Source organism: Dermacentor andersoni, chromosome 1 (assembly GCF_023375885.2).
Source record: "Dermacentor andersoni chromosome 1, qqDerAnde1_hic_scaffold, whole genome shotgun sequence".
Taxonomy (NCBI): Eukaryota; Metazoa; Arthropoda; class Arachnida; order Ixodida; family Ixodidae; genus Dermacentor; species Dermacentor andersoni.
In genome coordinates this window covers 65093127-65115441 of record NC_092814.1, presented here as the reverse complement: position 1 = coordinate 65115441, position 22315 = coordinate 65093127, and the positions used below count along the sequence as shown (strand labels likewise).

At 45.9% G+C, this 22315-nt stretch overlaps 2 protein-coding genes across 4 annotated transcripts in view; one reads left to right on the top strand and one right to left on the bottom strand.

Moving 5' to 3' along the window:
- LOC126543759 (uncharacterized) overlaps positions 1-1345 on the bottom strand; it is a 59064-nt gene extending 57719 nt beyond the window's left edge. Inside the window, exon 1 of the mRNA XM_050190863.3 lies at positions 1027-1345. The gene's annotated coding sequence lies outside the window, so the exon portion shown is untranslated. The remainder of the gene's footprint in view (positions 1-1026) is intronic.
- Rab3GAP1 (RAB3 GTPase activating protein subunit 1) overlaps positions 1-22315 on the top strand; it is a 330004-nt gene that overhangs the window by 255481 nt on the left and 52208 nt on the right. For all 3 annotated transcript variants that reach the window (XM_050190865.2, XM_050190864.2, XM_055061565.2), the window contains exon 16: positions 22202-22256. In XM_050190865.2, the coding sequence (XP_050046822.1) occupies positions 22202-22256 (55 nt within the window). The remainder of the gene's footprint in view (positions 1-22201; positions 22257-22315) is intronic.

Sequence of the window (22315 nt, the reverse complement as noted above, 5' to 3'; positions counted from 1 at the left end):
GTTTTAACAAGTGGTTACAATGTGTTGCTATGTATGTTACGCGCGCATTCAGCATTGGGAGCATTTTTTAGTTACCTTCAATGTGCACGGATGTGCACTTAAAACAATCATGAACTAATGAGCTTTCTGTAAGAACAAGTTTCATTAGTATGTATTAAACAAGTTCTTCTGTACACAATTATATATCATGACTTCGCTAGATTTTCACTACGTCAATTAGACAGAATTGCTGTGCCAGTCGCGCCGATAGGTTTCGGCGGTAGTATCCGTGAAAAAAGCATTCCACAAAGTACATAACTTCTATAATCTGGTGATATCGTCGGGCTTCTCGATGAGAACCCCCTTGTATTAAATCAGCTAAAATCGACGTACATTGCGTTGTTTGGCACCGGTAAAACGTTTCAGCGTGCAACGCATTATCAACGAGCTATGTAACCCCCCCCCCCCCCCCCTTCCCCCAGTAGTGTCAGCATTACTTCCACCACGCTTCGGCGCTGTCGCTGAGCGCTGGAATACAAGAATATGCTTACGTTTCCACCGACGCGGGCGCGCGTGTTCTTGCTTTCACCAACGGAAAGTACCGAAACACGTTTTCATGCTTAATGAATGCAGCAGTTATGCCACGTGAGAAGTAGAGCAAGCACCTCAAGACATTCTGCCCGTCATCTGATAAAGTCTTGTCTGCAGCTCAAGTCTTCCGTGCAGTTTGCAGGGCGAGCGACCATGTTGAAGACATTCGTTATCTGAAGTATGTACTGGAGGGTTTGTATTGTTTTTCTCCCCCCCCCCCCCTCCTATTACACGCGATCTGTCTTACCCTGGCCCGAGACAACGTTCTTGCAAGCATTATATCTCGCCGGGGCTTGTGTAGGAGGAGCTCACTCAACATCTGAGCCTGCCGCAGGCGCAGCTGCGGTGGCGTCTCAGGTCTTGAGTAGGCTGCGCTCGACATCTTTACAACAACGTGCACGCAAGTGCCGCGCGAAAATCGCCATCCCGGCTGTGGCAACGGGCGCGCGTACTCACATGTCCCGGTGCAGTCATGCTGGGCGCGCACGCGTATCGTCGTGTATATCCCCCTTGTGCGGCGGCGGCGACGGCGGCGACGGCGACGACGACGCAAGTCCTGCACTCCGTGCGCACCGTGGCCCGTGTGGCCGTTCGAGTGCCCGGGGAAACCTGTTGCGGCGGCCGCGCGCCGCTCCCTCGCCTCCCGCCGAGAGGAGAGCGCCGCTACTCACCCACCTCCTGCATCTCTGACGTCGAGGCTGTCGCGATTGTTCCGGCCATCATCGGCACGTCGGCCGGTCCCGTTTCCGAAATAAGCCGTTATGCTCCGCGCCGCCTTTCTCCGCGGCCGCGCGCACCTCTTGCCCCCCCCCCCCTTCCTGCTTCTTCCACGGCGTCATTCGTGCTGGGCCTCAAAGCTCAAACCGCCCATCGCCGCACGCCGCACCGCAAGCCAGCGGTCCGCCAGTAATGGCCGACGTGACGTCACGAGGGGCGGTCGTGAACTTTCGCCTCCGTGCGGCGCCCGCATAAACATGGCGCTGGTTCGTAGCGAAGCGGAGTGCGAGGCCTAGGCACCTAGGCTGCAGTGGCAGTTTGTTTTTTGTGTGGTTTATTGTGATCATTGCAAGAGCTATTCAGCACCTGCAAAGCTATTTGTCTAATGCAACAAGCAGCTGTACTCTTCCTGACCTCTTCAGTACGTGCGATCGCCAAAGGAAACAGACGGATGTGTGTTGTGTTTACGCGAGGGTCGGAAGTTATGGAGCCGCCGATTTCGTGTGTTTTGCTGTTTTTTGCATGTGCATTACAAACGCGAAGGCCATCGCATACACCTGAATTCTAAGCATGACACTAATTCGGTACGCGCCAAAATGAAAAGATTGCAATCGCCCTTCTCAGCATATGGTGTTCGTAGGTGTTGTGCGTGCGCGCTTCATCGATACGAAGATTGCAAGCTTGTGCAGTACTGGTTTGTGTTTCAGAAGTGATGGCACGATGTGTAGCGATGAGCTTCATTATCGCCTCATCGCAGTCATTCGTAATGTGCTGTTTATGTTTGCCTTCGTGTGAGCTGTTTTGCGGGCTGCGATGCGCATTGGTGACCGCGAACACGTACAGAACGTTCGAGCGCTAGGATTCTTACTTTTACGAAGCGTAAGTGTACTGGGATATGTACGTGCAATGCGTCGCAGTGGTGCTAGGTGTATAAGTGTTCGTTTTATGCAATATGCACATGTTCTGAAGTGAACAGTGCATAAGCGTTGCGGGCGAGTTTTGGTTCCGGCCCTTTATGCCTCGTTCACGTATCTTGTGTGTTTTTCAGGAGTTATTTCTGTGCTATGAAGGTGTTTATAATCGGTGAGGGCAATATAAGGAACAGCTTAAAAGTTACATGAGTACATGCGCGCTGTCGTGAAATGTGGACGCGCGTGTGCACCGTTCTCATGAACGCAAATTTCGGGCACTCTTCATTTTTGTCATGTGGACGTTGGTGTAAACAGCAGAAATCCTGAGGCGTACTTCTAGATTAAGCAAAGTATACATTCTTATACTGAGAGATGTGAGCGCCTTGCATGTGCAAGAAATTCAGCTGCTTGTTTCTTGTTAGTGTCTGAGTACACACTGTTAGTGCCAACACCTGTGGCACAGCATGATAAGCATATAATGTGTGAAAACTAGATACTTCATTTTGATTCTTGACAATTTGCATTTTTCGATAAAAAGCCATATGCATGTAACAAAGCATGAAGATGACAACACAACTGGTATGGTCAATATATGATTCAAGGATTGTAGCAGAAGAAACAGAGGATACAGAAGGAACGACTATAGTCGGATACAACTTTAGAAAAAAGGGAGGCCCCGCCCAGATGACCAAAGCGCGATGTCCAATTGCCTCCGTGACTAAAATAATTCCACTAAAAAAATCGTGCTTCTGAAACGTGCAATTCTAGGTATAAATAAAGACTTGTATTTTAACTGGTTTAGTAGAGCTCTCATGTGCTACAGCACATGCCGGATCGCGACCGAAAAATAACCCCTTGCCTTCCACAACGCTGCCCGTCGTCTGCTCTTTAGGTTCATTGCAAGTGACAAAAGTAGAAAGAGCAGCTCTGGCTCTTGCGCTTGTTTACATGTACATGGCACATTTACTACTCCTGTTCCGAGCTTCAAATGAATCAGTTTCTATTGAACAAGTACTTATATAAAACAATGCATTTATCGCAACCATTACAAACTCAAGATGCTCGGTGTCAGCGAAAGCACAGTGTTCAAGGTGAGGAGGGAGATCAAAGCTTCGCATATTTCGGGTGGCAAACTTGATGCCCTCACAAAAGCGCCCACGAAATGCGGAGAAAAGAAGACGCAGCACGAAGTATGACACGTGCGCACCAAGGTCGTGTGCACGATTTCTTTCGCCGCAACGAGATACCGGCGGTTGAGAAGATCACTAACGAGTCCTCGAAGCGTATATGGTGTTATGTTTGTGCCCTGGGATTTGTCTGACATAAGGCCAGTGCTATGGTGTGTCGACCGTGGAGGCAGCATGCATCCCCGCATGGTCCCTGCTTCGGGCACACGACTACGTTCACGACTCCGGTTTCCCTGCGGCTGCATGGCGTCCACGACGGAAGCGGCCACCGAATCACAGACTGCTATTCGGCCCCTCCCCGTGCAGGCAGCTATGCAACCCCCCCTCCTTTGTCCGGCAGCGCCCGCACCACGAACGACTCCCGCTGTGTTTGGGAAGGAGGGTTGTGTTTCGACCCTGTGCCTTACAGTTGGTTCCCTTTGTCCTATGCGGGCCATAAAACTTCCCCGGTGCACCATTCTGACCGACCACCAGATCGGCACAACGCCACAGCGCGGTTTGAGGAAGTGCCGGCCACCGAGAGCGGCGTTAGGACCACGGAGGCTGCCCAGACCCTCTCTCTCTCGACCTTGTTTCGTCCTTTGGGACTGTCTGGGGAATCTGGACTGAGGGGTGTTATTTAAGCAGCTTGCAGCTGCTCTGTTGGTCTCTCTCCTGATAACGACGACAACATGTAAACATTGTATAAAGAATTCTTCACCGAGAAAGCTCTCCTCGTCTCTGACTCTGCGTGAAGTGGGGTCCACACCTCCTGCCAGCCACACATACCTCGACACACGCAACAATGGATCTCCCATCACTGAAGCGGTGTACTGTGCGTCACCTTCTTGTCGAGATCTGATTCAAGCACAAGAAGAGGAGCCGCAATTCGCTGCTGATCGACCGGTACGACATCGCTGAATGGCGGAATCGCTACCTTCGTGACGGGGAGCGCTATGGGCAGAAGGCCGAAAGATCTTTTTCCTGGACGAGACATGGGTGACGGCGGTACACACTGGGTCGATTGTGTGGACAGACATCGTGGTGCAGAAGCACGGACACCTATACGCTCAAGCAAATGGCCTGTCGACGGGTCTGAAACAACCTTCTGGAAAAGGCCAGCGCCTGATTGTGACGCACATTGGCAGCGAGGATGGCTTCGTCGACGGCTGCTTAGATATATTCCGAGGCCAAAAAACAAGCGACTACTACGAAGAAATGGACGGCAATCACTTCGAGGGATGGTTTAATGACTTTCTGCAGAAGTTGCCTGCTGGTAGCGTCATTGTTTTGGGCAATGCACCTTACCATTCCCGGCGAGAAGAGAAATTGCCGACAACAGCTTATAAGAAGGAAAAAATACAGGAGTGACTCAAAAGCAAGAACATCACCTACAGCGAAAGCTTGGTTAAAAAGCAGCTGCTTGAGTTTGTAGCATCTGTAAAGCCATGCTTTCTGAGCTACATCGGAGACAATGCAGCTGAAAGGGCCGGTTGCATTGTACTCAGGCTCCTACCGTACCACTGCGAATTTAATCCTATCGAGCTCATGTGGACAAAGGTAAAAAATGGCATAGCTGAGGACAACAGAAGCGTCAAACTGTCCACGGTCAAAGACGTCTTGAGGGAAAAAATCAAGCACGTAACGGCGGAAGACTGGAGGAAGAAACTTCACCATGTGATGGACCTGGAGGCAAAGTTCAGGCTTGATACGTCTGGAAGTGACTGCATCCAACCCATCATCATCCAATTGGGTGAAGATGACAGTGAAGAAAGCGAATCCGACTGTGAGCTGTCCAGCATTGAGCCACTCGATGAAGCATAACAGCTTCTTATTAATGAAAGAACAGCCCTTATTAGGGCTACCAAAATATTGCCGGTGGGTTCGCAGCAGCCAAGCATTCTGCCGTGACCTCTCAAATAAATAAGCAGTTCATTTGGTGACATATTCCTTTTAATGGAAGCCCAATTCTGAAAAAGCAACGTCCTGCACAGATCGTGCTCAATATAAGTATTGGCATGGAAACGTGCTGAAATGCTGGAAAATCTGAGTGCAAATACAGTTGTTAACCCTGAATAACTATGTGGGGCCCAAAATGCTCATTCGGGCAGCCACTGACCAGCTTCACACGAAAAAGCAGTAGTCAACGTGAAAGTGACAGCCACATCGATGTGCACGCCAAAGCACATTGTGCTTTGCGTGCAGTTGTGCTGCCCCTACTGTTATTTCCAGCCCATTAAGATGAATAATGCCAATGTCAGAAGGCCTAAAATACTCTATTGGGCAGCCACCTACGAGCATGACGGGCCCTGTGATGAGATAACAGTCGTCAGGGCATGCTTGAAAGGCACCTTTAGCATCTGCACTTCAAAGTGCAGCCACGTCGTAGACATTGTAGGTGAAACAGCAGCAGTCAACGCGAAATTGACCGCCACTTTTGGCAGTTTGCATGCAAAAGCACATTCATGTGGTCGCATTCTTTATTTTGGTTATATGGCTCAGGCAAGTAATATGGACAAGAGAACAATTATCAAACATCATTAGCTTAGTGAGGACCAAAATACTCAGTCGGGTAATTATTAATAGCAGTAGTCGAGGGCACGCTTGAAAGGCACCATTAGCAGTCTGCACATCAAAGCACAGTCAAGCTGTTGCCACTGTTGGTGAAACGGCAGCAATCAACGCGAAAATGACGGCCACTGTTGGCAGCTTGCATGCAAACACACATTAATGTGGTGGCATTGTTTACTTTAGTTATCTGGCCCAGGCAAGTAATGCAAATAAGAGAACAATTATCAAACATCGTTAGCTTAGTTAGGCCCAAAATACTCAGTCAGGTAGCTATTAATAGCAGTAGTCGAGGGCACGCTTGAAAGGCTCCATTTGCAGTCTGCACTTCAAATGACAGTCATGCCGCAGCCATTGTTGTATTTGTTTATCTGACCGGGCAAGTAACACCAATGTTAGCACAATCAACGCGAAAATGACGGCCACTGTTGGCAGCTTGCATGCAAACACACATTAATGTGGTGGCATTGTTTACTTTAGTTATCTGGCCCAGGCAAGTAATGCAAATAAGAGAACAATTATCAAACATCGTTAGCTTAGTTAGGCCCAAAATACTCAGTCGGGTAGCTATTAATAGCAGTAGTCGAGGGCATGCTTGAAAGGCACCATTTGCAGTCTGCACTTGAAATCACAGTCATGCCGCAGCCATTGTTGTATTTGTTTATCTGACCGGGCAAGTAACACCAATGTTAGCACAATTATTCACCCTAAATAGCTCTGCTAGCATTGTTTGTACTAAAAAATGCTGAGTGAAGTTGAATGTGTTTTATTGAGGCAATTATTTAATTCACAAGCCATCGGCATAGCGATCGACGGCCAGGTTCAGACAATGACATTTGTGAAGAAATAAATGGTGAAAGTTGCAAAAGCTCTCAGTGCACTGCTTTGCCAGGCTCCATTCACTGAAAAATGTCTTTGCAACGACGAAAGCATCAGACAGGAAATCATACCCCACTGCACAATATTATTCATGTTGAATGTTTTTACCATCATATGTGGTGGGCAGTGAAACCGTCTGTTTACTAAGACTGAATGCAAGAAAAATGCAACAGCATAGCAAGGTGTTGTTTTGCAATATGCAGCCTTTCATGTGCACTTCTGGCGAGATGCCACATACACTGATGCATAAACATGAACAGAGGTAAGAGGCAAAGTTACTGTGCAACCCACATGACGCTTTTAAGAAAATGTATCTCTAGACCTTTCAAGTTGGTTAATCACATGCAGCAACAACACAAGAAGCAAGGACAGAAAACACAGCGAGTAGGCAGATTGAGAAGACGCGGTAGACCAGTGAGACTGGTTTTAATGAGATGGAAGAGGCCAGCCCTGCAGTGTACAGGAGTTAGTGCTTTGAATGAGATTGGTTAATGAAAATGTGTAATGACTTTGCTAAAAAAAAAACTAGCAATAACAAATGCTAATATGATATAAAAGGACAGAAATAAGAGTAAGCGCAAACACGTATGGTAGCAGGCACGTATTCACACACAAACGCGAAAACTAAGAAAAACTCAAATATAAAGAAATGTGGGAAATTTAAAAAAATTGACAAACGCAAGAAAACACACACATTTACGAACAGACGCGGGTAGAGATATTATAGGAGTGGGTTCACAAGCTGCTGTGCCTACCTTCTCATATGTTTTTTTTTTACCGCTCTCTTAACACTGTCTTGGGAATTTTTAATTGCAACATATCACGAGAATTGAAAAGCAGCACGAAGCTATGTTGTGGGAAACCATATCGAGCGCTGGCAACACAACTTATGCGTGACTGTGCCACAGCGCGCATTCTACAGCTCGCGCGCGTGGTGAGCACTGGTAGAAAGCAATCAATCGACGGTGCTACACAATGCTCGAACACCACCGTTAGACGCTCGGCTATCTCACTGCTGACAATGATCGTGCACGCTAAGTTGATGGCGAGAAATCTTTGCGTTGGAGGCTTCTTTTGCAAATATTTTCTGTTGAGACTCTCGTAAGTTTGTTTCTTGTGCGCACGTTTATCTCATTTCTCCTGAGAATGGTTTTGCTCCATTGCTTCACCCCGTCCGACAAGAAATGCAGAGACACTACACGAACACACACGCCGCTGACAGTAGGCACCAGACTTTCGCAAACTTTTCTCGTCATAACTATGAAGTACAAGTCCTGAAAAGGAACGACGATAGGTTAACTCAGGAGATCCTTGAGGCATTCGAGAAGTAAAACAGGAGCGCAATGTGTAAGCACACCATCAGTGGCCTTGACAAGAAAGGAAGTCACCTTCTTGAGACAGCCTCAGATGTATAAGAGAAGAGATATGGCGATGAAATCAATAATAGTGGGAATTTCAATCAAGAAATCAGTTGACAATGCAGCTGCATACTCGTCTAGTCGTTCCTTCTGTGTCCATTTTCCTTAAGTTCTGCTGCTACAATCCTCGAAGAATAACCAAGTAGCCCAGTTAAACACCCTTTTGTCAATATATGATATTCTGTTGGCTGCTGGAGCATGTAGTGTGTATGTAAGTGTTGAAACCATAATTTTAAGCTGTTGATATTGCATAAGGATGTGTGAATATTTGTAACTTTGTAATTATGCATCGAATAGTGCCCTATTCGATTTGGTGGTCACTTTTTGTAAATGTGAATATTTTTTTCATACGTTTCAGGTATTTCAAAATGCCAACTGCACCCACATAAACACTAAATTGCAGAAAAGTATGGTAAATTTTCAGCATGACAGGCGTGCTATAGCCATAAAACATGAGAACTTGCGTAGAGGAGCAGGCTACGTCACTCAGGCAGCCACACTTTACAGGCTCTTCAGTGATCATTTGCATCCTCTGAAGAGCCCTGTGCATGCGAATAAAGTACTTGTTTGCTCGTATGCTCAATTTGTGTTTTTCAAATACAATACTTAGTAAGGTACTATACTATTACAGAAACTTGCTAACTTCAAAAATACACGGATATAAACATCAGTTTATGTTAATAGTGATAATGGCTATTCATTTTTAGAAAAGTATTCGATTCAATTTGCTTCTGGCATTATACTATTCGGCCCTGAAAATCCTTATTTGCTCACCTCTAATATTGCACCTTTTTTGTGCCGTCTTTCACATGTGCATTGCAAACAAGACTCACATAAATGTGCACTCAGAGCATATTACATATAATTAACGAAAATTTCCCAGTGGGCTAGTTGGTTCGACATAACACTGTTGCGCAAAGTGACGAAGGGACAGGACTTAAAAGAGAAAAACAATGCACGACACCCGAGTGCAAACTAACAACTGTCTTATTTTTCGGAAAATGAGACCTTCATATGGCCTACTCGCATGTTCAGGGATGTTCTTCCCAGTCTAACCACGCCATCTATTGTCATTCATTAAGCTAATCTCTTTGTTGAGTGATATAGATGGTACATGGGGTCATCTTGATGTTGTAGGCTTCCATGACTTCTTTTTCTTTGATTACTACATTTCAGCAAGATCCCCATCCTGTGGAAGATACGGCATGAAGCGCAATGTATGGCAAGGTCTCGGGGTGCTTGTATCAGACTGCAGTTGTATAGATGGTCGCACAGTCAATCATTTACGCACCTGCCTGTTTGGCGCATGTAATCAGCCCCACGTGTCAAAGGTATCTTGTAGACCATGTCTATCGTGCATTTAGTCAATCCTTTAACGTGGTTTATAGTGCATGCATTCAGGGTATTCCTTTCGCTGGTCATTCCATTTACTTTTGAGCACATTTCCTTTAGCTTTTGTTGTGCTGTGAGGACCACTCGTTCCCTCGGTTAAACTGAGCGAACGAGTTCAGCAAAAGATGAGAGCAAAGGCAGCATGCAGTGGGAGATTAAAAAATCGGCAAGTGAGAAGAGGCATGAGGCGGAAAGTGGATAGGAAGGTGCAGCAGAACCATGAGGCAGTAAGCCGAGGAGTGTATGTCGAAAGCGTGCGAATAAAAGCGAAGTGCAGTGACAGTAGCTACGAGATGGTGCCAGAGTAGCACGCAATGTCTGGGAGGTTTGTTGGCGATGGCTTCTGTGAGTCACGCCCACGCGTCACCCATGCGCTGGCTCACGCGATCTCCAGATTGGCAAGGCAGTGGTGCCGCACTTCGCTCCGTTTGCAACATGCCACACAAGACCGATTGTCCTTGCCAGCGAAATGACAACACATGTAGAGCTGCACTAAAATTTCGTATTAGGGAGTATCGTAATTGTCTGCGATTTTTTTCTGTCAATTACATGTGCTCTGCAGTAATAAACATTGCAGAAGCATCGCTGGTCGCTTATGCTCTTATGCCTCTCAATATAAGTATTGTATCAAAGCAGATTCCTTGCTTTGTACACGTTTGTTTCCAGAGCTGTCTCTGCACATTTTACACTTTATGAAGAGGGAGGCTAGGGAACAGCTTAGAAGTTATATCACTGCTCCACGTATTGCAATTATTCATTTTGTGCTAGGTGTCATGTGCTGTAATGCAAGCTATGCAAATGCTCCTTATGCAATCTTTTGCACATGTGGCGACATAGCAAAACACCTTCTCTGCCACTGCCCAAGTGTCACATATCTGTACACGTGTACATGTGTGATAGCGTTTCCCTTTCTGTCATGCGGGCCGTATTGCGATCACATCACCCTCGCTCACTATGTGTATATAATCGTTGGCCGCCAAGCTGTGGTGTACTTTTTTGTCCTTACATTCCTTGGCTGTCATTCTGCCACGTTAAGTTGCTGCCATGCAATAAAACATGTTTCAAGTTCAGTCTGCCTCTTTGTTCACGGAAGCCCTGGAACATGACACCAACCTTTCACGCTAACAATTTGTTCTGTGAGCTGTACTCCATCTCAGTAGTTCCTTGCCGCACTGGGGAAGCTGCAGGGCTCCTTAGTTAATAGGAAGGCTGAATGACCCTCAAGATGTCTTCATCGCACCACACCGTCTGCTCGGTGTCTGCTTTCCATCCTGTCAGTACATGCTCCATTGTTGGAGGATTGATGAAAAAAATGTTTTGACGCCATAACCAGAAGCTTTGTTTACGTGCATGCGACAGGGGAGTTTCGCTTCACCTGTACACTTTCCCTCCATTTACCTTGCAGCCACCTTAATAAACAGCAAGGATGAATGCTCTCATAAATGTTCACTTGTGGCACAGTGTCTGCTCGGCGTCTACTTGCTGGAATGAAAGCAGTTTCGGAAATAATCTAAAGCTCTATTTTACTGACTGCAGCATTTATCATGGGTGCGAAGAGGGTGTTGCGACAGAAAGCCTGTGGTGCAAATTTAAGGAAATGTACTAGGATGCTGATCAAAAGTTTTATAGGTGTATTGTGCAAAACCACATTTACCTACAGGAATGACATGACACTGGTCATAACTTAAAGCAACGGTTCATGGGGCCCACATATATGGGCACATAAACATGATTCTCAATGCAAGTTTGCCAGTTGCAAGTTTGACTTGATATGATAGTCACTTTTCAGATAGAAGTGACATGATGACATACTGGTAATCAATGCCTGTTATTTCTTTATTCCCACAATGATCAGTTGTGTAATACTTGTGCTCAGATACAATAACGCATCTCTGAATCACAGTTATCACATCCCATCTGCCCTATGCAACTTTGCCTGATGAAATGGGAAACTTATTGATATAATCTGTTATGGATTATGCCAAAGTGTTATGCTGTTTCTTGCAGTTTTGTCTTTCATGAGTATTTGCGTAATGTGAAAAATAGTAGCCTGATGTTCTAAATGTTATGTATACTATATGACAATACTATTCTTTTTCCGTGATCAGAGGAGGCTTTTGTGTCAATATATAAATTGGAAGTTTTTTAACAACGAATATGTGACAAGTACTTGCATGTGAACAAGCGTATGCAGCCTTCCAAGGGCAAGCACGGTAACGAATGTATCTTTTAGCCGTATTGGCACAAAACTTTCCCATAGGCTTTTTTTTGCCTAAAGCCAACCACCCATCTCGATCTAGCAGATTTATCTTTTATGTGACAAGTCTGTGCTGTTTTCCTTGCAACAAGTCCTTTTACATGTGTCCGCAAAACATTGGCCCTTCATTATGTTTGTTTTTTCTAAAACTTTCATGTTTTTTTGGAAACAATTTATTTTGCATTTTTGGAAGCTCTTCATACAGCAGCCATTATTTCTTGGAAAGCTTCTTTGCAATGAGGCTCTAAAGTTGTTGATACACTATTCAAGTATTTTTTTTATATATAACATTAGTAGCCTTGCATTTAAAACTTATCCTTTGTCCCCAATAGTTAGCTCTATTTCGCACTAGTTGGTTAAGATGTAGTACCTAAATATACGGAAATAAATATTGCTACTACAAGTACTCACGTCATCGTGTCACTATTCAATATTTGACACTTACTATTTTTGTTCAATTTCTGTTTGAAAAAAATTAACATTCGCCCACCTCACAATGCAAGAAGATGCGCCCAAGCCATATTTGTGATGTAAAAAAGAGGTGAGGCGTGCAGATGGGACACAAGAGTAGAGAAGTCCACTTCTCTACTCTTGCTTTCTGTCTGCACACCTCACCTCTTTTTTTCACAATGAATCCTTACCAACTAGCTCAGCTTTCTGTCGTTCTAAGCCATATTTGTGCTTTCTGAAGTCTTACTTTGCTGCATACAATAGTGGCAAAAAGCAGCTTTTCAGAGAGAACTTGATTTTGTTGTTCTGTGTATTCTGTTCTTCTGCCATAAGTATAGTGAACTGATAACTATATCGCATACACACAGCCTCTCAATGGAACAGACATTTATTTGGTACACATGAATTTGCACCCTGTTCATCTAGATTTCAAAATTATGCTGATTGTGGCTAGCCTCTAGTATGTACAGAAGCATGTCTACGATGTGGTCTGAGGGTACATGTGCAGTGCTACTGTGAAGCTAGTTATAGTTCTCACAGCAATGCACCAAGTAAGGTTGTTGCTTCATTGTTACAAAGAAAGACAGCATCAGCTAGGCTGTAAGGGCGACAAAAATGATTTGTGCAATTCACCAAACATACAAACAGAATATAATAGTATGACTATAATGCCATGTGCTAGTTAGTATATCAAGTGATTAAGAGAATGATGTAAGGGCTGTTTGGTTAATCTGGTTAATTTGTCGTGTTAAAACACAGGCTGTGAAGGTAACTTCAACATGTCGAGGTTGTCAACATGTCTAATTATTTACGAAATTGGGGAGGTGGCAGTGAGACTCCCTGGGAAAGCAATACCTCAGTTGTATTAATGGTATGGCTTGATTATATAATTTCATCATTGCTTGTTTAGAAATATGACGGTGGGTTAGAACCTATGAAATGCCACAACAGCAAGGCTGAACATCCATTCTTACTTCTCAGAGGCTTAAAGAATGATAAACAGTTATGCTTTAGAGCATATTTTGGTAACAAATATATGCCATCTTCATTTCAGTGGAAATGAAAGAGGTGATTGAGCACAGCCATGCTATTGTAGCATGCATGAAGGAATGCAGGAGAGCCTGGGGGCTAATATATGTTAATAGAGTGAAGAAGTAGCTGTGACTGGCAAGATTATTTACTCCACAGAGGATGCTGCAGTAAGGTTTGTGCAACTGTAAGAAATACGAGAACGAGTGAAAGATTACTTGTAATATATGGATTTGTATGGCAGATGAGAATGTGCACCCAATTTGCCACTATGCATTTTTTCTATTTTATGTTCAGCACAGAGTGTGAGTCACTATGGCTTCTTAAGTGGAAATTTCTGCGTTCCGTTTCACAGTGTTTATGGGGCTACCTGCATTCATTTGACTACCCATGAAGTGATTGGATAATAGAACATGCCCGCATTACAGATTTACACAGAACATAATATGAATTCATCATAGAGCTCCACCCAAGAAACTGTCTGTTGGTTATGAAAACAAAAAATGGCAACAAACATTCCCTTACTTTCTTGTGCTGCCCCGCACATGCTGCTAATTAACTAATGTCTACGGTGCAGACATTCTGTTCTTTCATTAGGGGTAGGTGCAAGTTGCCCTGACATAATAAACCTGCATTCATTGCCTACAAGCTACTGCATGTTGGAATTGGTGTTACAGCAGACTTGGCAAATGTTCTCCCCTACTTGTGTCTTGTGCACCACATGAGCCAGCATTTCATTTCATTGTCGTGTACCTGTTTAAGCTGTTACTGATTCAGAAAGGCAAAAATAAAACGACTGACTACGTCAACCATTTCGCATGCAAGATCACTGCACTCATTGCAAAGCTTATTAGAGAGTTTTAGATCAGGGGGATGCAATCGTTGAGGCTCGAAGTACTAGGGGGCCTCAATGCTTGCATCCCCTTAATCTAGATCTCTATAGTCGCTTGATAATCTTGCTTTGCTTTGAGATGAAGTACACGTACTGTGCACCTGTTTGTTAGCCTATGCACTTCTCTTTCTTTTTAATGTGGCTGTGCATTAGCTAGCTAGGTTGTCACTACATGAATGGGATTAGGGCCATGCCAAACGCTATCAAATAACATTACTTTGCTATAGCTCACCGACTGTGCACGCTTCTTTTTTATCTAGGGAAAAGAATAAAAAGAATGCATGCATAAATGATGTTGACAGCAGCAAACGGTCTCAAGGCAATCATCCTTGATTGTCGCCATTGCTGAGAGAGCAAGCATGCCTGTATTCACTTTGACCACAAGCTGTACATTGTTTAAATACTGATAGAGGTACGGATAAATAGTGAAGGGGCAGCAGGTTGGTGACCCAGGCCTTTATGCATGGGCATTGCTGCTTGTGTGCCCTGTAAACCTCTGTCATCTCTTAAGGCATGAATGACATAACACTACTTCTATTGGCAGGGACATTTTTAGCACCAACAAGAAATGTAAACATTAGGTGAATTCACGCCTATATGGGGTGTCTTTTCAGCAATATGAATTAATAATGGTTTCATGCAAACATTCTTCTCTTGAAAACATATCTGACAAGCATCTCTGCCTGAAGTAACTGTGATATGTACATATCACTTTTATGTATGTCATAATTGTAATCAATTGCTCAAGACGTACTCATGGCTAGTTGTTTAGTAATGACTTAACATGGCAGTGCACTTTGAAATAATGACGTAACATAGAATGAACAAATGCTAGCTCTGTGCGCTCCTGTACGTTCATTCAGTGTTACATCATTGTTCAGAAGTGCGATGCCATATTACATCATGTAAGCAATTGTAGGCTCACTATTAACTTGGCAGCTACTAAAGAGACCTCAGCAGCAAAGTGCAACTAAATCAACAAGCCACTGTTGATGATTCACATGCGTGCTCGGTGACGAAGTGACTTGTCAATCAACACAGCTGTATTCCGTGATAATAGAACCATCTGTATAGGAGTATGTTAATAGATAATGCTGCGGCGCTTCAGCAGGCCATGCTGTTGCTGTGACAGATCCCTTGTTCATTGGCTTAGATACACCTGTGTGTTCGTGTATGCGCGTTCTTCCAAGCTGTTACGTACAGGGTCTGGCCCCATCCGTGAAAGGAATGCGCATTGGTTGGTGGCAGAAAACAGACCGAGTTTATTTTCTACAAGAGATGCAGATGAGAGCCGCATGTGTTCGAGGGGGCAAACTCTCGGTCCCTGTCTAGTGGCCGAGACGCTGGGGGTGATGGAGAATTCTTGGAACCCGACTTGGGGCAGGGTCGCTTCTTGTTTCGTCTGCACTGGTGCCTTGTCCAGCCGAGGAGTGGTGGTGCATCGCTTGTACACAACATTTTCCTCCCTTCTCAGATGGAGTTGCCATAGTGATCCGGAGGGTGTCGTTCCCGCAGCGGGCATGACTCTGCAGTTGTGTTTGGCACGATCTCAGCGGCAGTGCCAATCTCTGGTTTGGTCACCGATGATTGCGAAGGCTTCAGCATTCCTGAGAGAGTGGCCTCTGATGACGTGGAGTTATCTGCTTTTATCCCAAGCATAAATGGGAGCGGGACACTGCTCGCGGTTAGCGTACAGCCCTTATCCTGTGTCGCCGAATCTTCTGTGGGGTGTCTCAAAACACCGGGCTTGATGTGGTCACATTGTCATCGCACTAACCTATTGGGGCCTTTAATGAGCCACGATCTGTGGCCTAGCTTTTCCAAAACCGTTCCCTCTGTCCAGATCAGATTCCCTCCGAAGTTTCGAAAGAAAACTGCTTGTCCGCCAGCGAGTACTCTCGACTTTGTGTCCCTGTTGCAGTTGGTATGGATTTTGTTCGCTTTTGCTTGGGGCTGAATGCACGTGAGAGCTGTATCCAGCTCACGCCCAAACCCAAGTGCAGCTGGCATTTCACCCGTTGATGTGCAGGTGGTGTGTTGCTCTAGAAAAACTGGGCCAGCTTACACGCGAATGTTCCGTCCTTGTTTTTGGCTAATGCTCGTTTTGTTTCAAAAGCCATCCTTTCTGCTTGGCTATTTGTTGTAGGATGGTACGGTGTGCTCGTTACATGGGTCACCTCATTCTTCTTTAGGAAGCTCTCAACTTCTACTGAAACGAAGGATGGCCCGTTATCAGTCACAAGCTTTTTGGGGAGCCCAAAAGCTGCGAAAAGGTTCCGGAGTTCCTCAATCAATGCGGCAGACCGTGTATTATGTATGGAGCACACTTCCAACAGTTTGCTGTATGTGTGCACAACAATAAGCCAGCATGCTGCCTTCTATGGGACCAACGAAGTCTGGGTGAACTGTGTCCCAAGGCATTCTGATGCGTTCCCATTTGGGCACTGGTGCCCTGGCTGGTGCCCTTTGGTGTTGACAACAAGTTGCACAGTTTCTAGAAAGCCGTTCGATATCTGCGTCAATGCCTGCCCAACAAAATTACCTTCGTGCACATGCCTTCATGACCACAATTATATGGTGGTTTGCAGGTGCGAGTTTAAGAAGGTAGTTTCTCGCCTTTGTTTTAGAGTTACCATCCGGGAGCATCTAACAAGGCACCCTTCCTGTGCTGAAAGCTCAGTCTCCAGTTTCCGGCACGATGAAAACTGTTCTTTTGGCACTTTATGAACTTCACCGTTTGAAACAGCCTCCAGCACTTGGGACAGAACTGAGTCCTCTCGAGTCATTCGTGCTAGTTGACACGTTGAAAGCTCGAAGCTGAGCATGGTAGCCAACATGAGCACGTCTCTTGGGGTATAAGGTTCAACTTGTGCCGGAAGTGGAAGTCAGCTTAGAGTGTCTGCATTTTGGTGCAGTAGGCCAGGCCTGTACAGCAACTTGTAATCGGACGTCGCTAGTTTAAGGCACCATCGCGTAATTCTTGATGAAAAGACCCGGGGTACTTGCTTTGTTTCACTCACGATTCCAATCAATGCCTGGCAATCTGTTATGGTCACATGCCGGCCAGCTATGTACTTATGAAAATGACTGATGCTGTAGATTACTGCTGCACTTTCTTTGTTGAGCTGGAAGTAGCTCTTTTCGGCACTTCCCAGTGTTCATGAACTGAATGCAATGGGTGCCTCTCGGCAAATTGCATCTTCCCGAGCGAGGACGGCATCAACGCCATACGGCGATGCGTTCACAGACAAAAGAAGGGGCTTTGTCTCGTCGTAGTGAGCGAGCACTGTAGATGCACGAATCATCTCCTTAAGTGCCTCGATCGAAATTGGCTTGATGCTTGCTCTTCCACTTCCAGGGCGTGTTTTTCTCTAGGAGCCTATACAATTCCACCACGACCATTGCTTTGTTCTCCAAAATGCAGTCGTCAAATGAAATAAGGCCCAGAAAAGCCCTTAGGGATGTCTTGTCAGATGGTTTTGGTGCTTGAAGTATAGCCTCAACCTTTTTCTCGGTGTTGCAAACACCACTGCCATCAATTCGATGTCCCAGAAACTAAACTGACGTAATTCCGAACCTGCACTTTTCTTTCTTGAGGCGTAAGCCTTTCTCAGTTAGTCTCGACAGAACCTGATTCAGACGCTGTCCGTGCTCATTTGCACTATTCCCGTTGACAATGATGTCGTCAAGGTGAACACTCACCCCTGGAATTCCAGGTATCTTTGTCTCCCTCAGGCACTGGAAGATAGCTGGTGCAGCGGAAATTCAGAATGGGAGGCATTCCACCCTGAATAGTCGTTTTGTGGTGTTCACTGTGAGCAGTGCTGCTGTTTCTTCATCAACTTTCAGTTGTTGATATGCTTGATAAAAATCCAACATTGAGAAGAGAGTTCCACTATGTAGGTTTGCAAACACTTCATCTGTAGTTGGTAGTGGGTAAGATGCCTTCTTCGCTACTGCATTAACAGTAACAGTATTAACAGTACTCCTGTAGTCACCACAGACATTGAGTGTACCGTCGGTCTTCTGAACAAGTACCAATGGGGTTGCCCATTTGGTATGCTGCGTTGGTTTTAGGATGCCTTGGCGCTGTAGATGGTCAAGCTTATGTTCCATAAGCGCCTGCAGCGCCACTGAAATCAGACGAGCCTTGCAAAACATTGCTGTCGCACCGTCTTCGAGTTCCAGGTGAACTAAAGGACCTGTATAGCTTCCAATGTCTTCCTTGAAGACATCTGGGTGTCATCCCACGACCTCTGTAATTTCTAGTGCTGGCTCTCCAATGTGGTTGATCCCCTTCATCTGAATTTGAAGTGCCAAAAACCAATCTCTTCCTAGGAGGTTGCACCCGGTGCCCTTCATAACCAACAATGGCAGCAGAGAGTCCTTTGATCTCAACATCACATGAACTTGTGCGGAGCCCAGGACGTGTAATTGTTTACCTGACCATGTGCACAAATCGAGCGGCTCGCATGAAAGCCACAGAATGTTTTTCTTCCACCTTCTGTAGTCCGTGTCCTCGCTTATTAGGGAGCATGCCGTACCTGTGTCCACCTCAAACTGGACTGGCTTTCCCTCCACTATCAAGTCCACGAGGAACTTGGGGCAGTGTGTACGTACACTATCTGTGTGCAGCTTGCAGGAGGATTTGCTGACAGGTGATGGTTTGACACTGTGTGCCCGTAGCTGCTAGTTGTCGGAGCGTGGTTCCGTGTTTTTCTTTTTCTTTGAGATGCAGGCATGCTAGACGTGACCTTCCTTGGAGCAGAAACAGCACTCGGTTGTCTTGAATTTGCATGTTTCAGGGTCATGCAAGCCGTCGCATCAATAGCAATGTCGCGCTGACGTATGCTTGCCTCCTGGCTTGATTTGCGACGTCCTGTTAATTTCCCCCGAGTTTACCACTCCTTTGATATCTCGCTGATGCCTTGACGCACTTTCCGCTGACAAGACGAAGTCCACAGCGCATTGAAGTGTCAGGCTTTTTCTGCGAACAGTCTCTGCGGAAGATGTTCGTCCCAGACGCCGCGGACGAACCTGTCCCGCCGCATCACATCTTGGGACGGCATAGTTGGGTTCCCCGCTGCAGCGGTCGTTTGGGTGTCAGGTGACGTCGTCGATATTGTAGCCGAAGGCAGCGCTCCGAAGTTGCAGTCGGCTGTCAAGGTTCCGAGGACTGCAGTGTAGCTGCTGATCGACTCGTCTGGCCGTTGGTCGGGTCTTTGAAACACGTACCGGCTCTAAAGCTCGGATGTCCTGTTGTCGAAGTGCCGCCTAAGAAGTGTCATTAAATCATTTAAGTTGACTTCTGCCGGGATCTTCGGCGCTATCAGCGCGCGCACACGGTGTTCGAAAGTGTCGCGACTCAACACGGCTTCGTCGCTCGCCACGAAGTAAAATCGAGGCGCTGGATCCACGATTCCCATGATTTGCCCGAGAAAGGCTCGACAGCGCCGTGCATTCGTCCTGTAGCCACGGTCGAAAAATTATCCGCTTCGCAACTCCTGCCTCATCGCCTGTGTTACGTGCGGGGTCTGGCGCCATCCGTGAATGGAGTGCGCATCGGTTGGTGGCAGAAAACAGACTACGTTTATTTTCTACAAAAGACGCAGGTGAGAGCTGCATGTGTTCGAGGGGGCAAACTCTCGGTCCCTGTCCGGTAGCCGAGACGCTGAGGGCGACGACGAAGGATCAGAACTCGACTCGCGATGGGGTCGCATCCCGTTACTTCCGCGCTGGTGCTTCGTCCAGCCGAGGAGCGATGGTGCGTCGCTTGTCCACAACACAAGCTTTCGCTAGCACAGCTACAAAAAGTTCGCCAGCGCGCCGTAAACAACCGAGCGCATAGTGACGTATGTTGTCGCAACATTATGCGGTAGCAATAAACAAATAACAAAAAAGCGGCACAGGTAAGACGACTGCACAGTGTTCCAAAGGTGGGTCACCACGTCAATACCACACATGCAGCACAGAATGTGACAGTGCAGGAGTCGCGTTTTCACCATGATGCGGAAGCTTCAACCTACATCGACAAAAATATGCTAGTGTCGTCTGCTGTTGGCGATAGTTGCCGACTTCGAACAGTGTTGCTCTGCGCACTGCGGAATGTTTGCCAGCTTTCAACAGACGTCGCGTCCCCAAACCGAAGTGCGGATGCAGGCGCATTCGAACCGCTCGAGCTAACTAATAAAAAAATAACTAATAATACAGCAAACGTAATAACAAAATCCTGGCACGGTGCGAAATATTGCTGGTCGCCAGCACTCGAGGCTGCGAACTCGCTGATGCATGTTGCCAGTTGCTGGGTGCCTATTAGGACAACCAGAGGGCGCATGCGAACCGCGCCGCATCGTGCGGTTTGAACGTAAATGCAATTTTGTGACCGATCGCGACGACCGCCCGTTTTTCACGAACCGCATGCATGCGGTGCGGCGTGCGGCGATGGGCGGTTTGAGCGTAAATCGGCCCTTACTCGCCCCGTTATCGCCAGCAATACTGCGCCAGAATCAACATCAATTGCTTTCCCTTTCGGCGGTCGGCTGCGGGAAACTGGGGACTGACGTAAGCCCGCCGTGTCTAGCGGTTATGCCACGGCAGGATTTCTTTTCTCCGTGCCGTTTTGTCGCGCTATTTTGAGCTCATGGAACTGTAGAGCGTTTATAGTGTCCGCCGCCTGGCTATTCAGCTATTCAGCTCCTGACTTTCCCTCGTTCTCTTTCTCTATCCTCGTTTGGGCTGCCACGAAACCGTTACATTCGTGCTCAAAGCACACACACACACGCGTGTCAATACTGGAGACCGAAAACTCGTGTGTCTCTCATTTTCGGACGGCGTTTATAACGTTCTTTCCTTCGTGAACTATTTCTGCGAATAGGAAGGAATGGGAAAAAGAAAAATGATCACATGCGCAGGCTATGTTCCAGACATTTGTATAAGCGCGGCTTCCGATATTGAGGTTCGCTAAACGTTTTTTACTCTACTATTACTTAATATTTTTTTTTCTTTTTCGGATGAATATGTATTAAGGGTGTGCGAATAGTAATTTTTAAGACCGAACCGAATAGGCAGAGAATATTTCCAGTCGAAAATCGAATATCAGAGGCTTTTTCGAATAATGAACAGCTGTCTTCATCATTGTCATAGATCTCCTAGCATTAGTAATGTTAGCAAGTTTGTCATTACGTTGCACGTCATGAAGCCTTGCTTATTAAAAGCACAAATGGAACATTCGGAACAAATAATCAGTTTTTCGCATGACCAGGGCTCTTCGGAGAGTGTGAAGGATCGCGGTTTAGAAGAAGCCAACAAACACTGACACCAAAGACAACATGGGGATACCACAACCTTCACATGCGAAGGTTGTGGGATCGTTCCCCACCTGCGGCAAGTTGCTTTTTAATCCACTTTCATTTCCATTAATTTATCGTTTCTTTATTTCATTTATTAAGCACAAGTAATTTCCCCTATGTTGTCCTTGGTGTCATTGTTTGTTGGCTTCTTATGATATAACTAATAAAAATCGGGCCCTTCGGTTAACCCCCTTTCTGCGCGGTTTAGAAGGGCAAATTCAACTCGCTGAGCGGCGTAGGCTGCTCCACTACGCAAATTCTTATGATTTATGCATACTAGAACTGGGGAGTCGAAATTGATCGTACTCTTGTTCCAATTGTACGTTTGATTGCGCACAGTTTACGATTTGAAATATTCATAAAGATACGAAAAATATTCGTATTTACGAAGTGTGACCATTCTATTCGACGACCTAATCGAATGGGGCAATAGTCGATTCGTTATTCGAAAGTTTAGAATATTCGCATATATACCCCTAACATACAGAAAGATGAGCTATACATGACCGTTTGCTGGTGACGTTTACTCCTCTGTAAATTGGTGCCCAGTTATTATTGCTGCAACTAAGCGCGTTACAAGTTTTCTAATCTTTTCTTACACAGTCTGGAGCCTGGCACACCAAACCTGGCTGCTTCAGTTCTCCACCAAAAACTTCAGGTATGTGGTGTGACTAGCTTCTTCTGCGGATTACTCTTTGTTTTAGCAGGGTAGTGGTG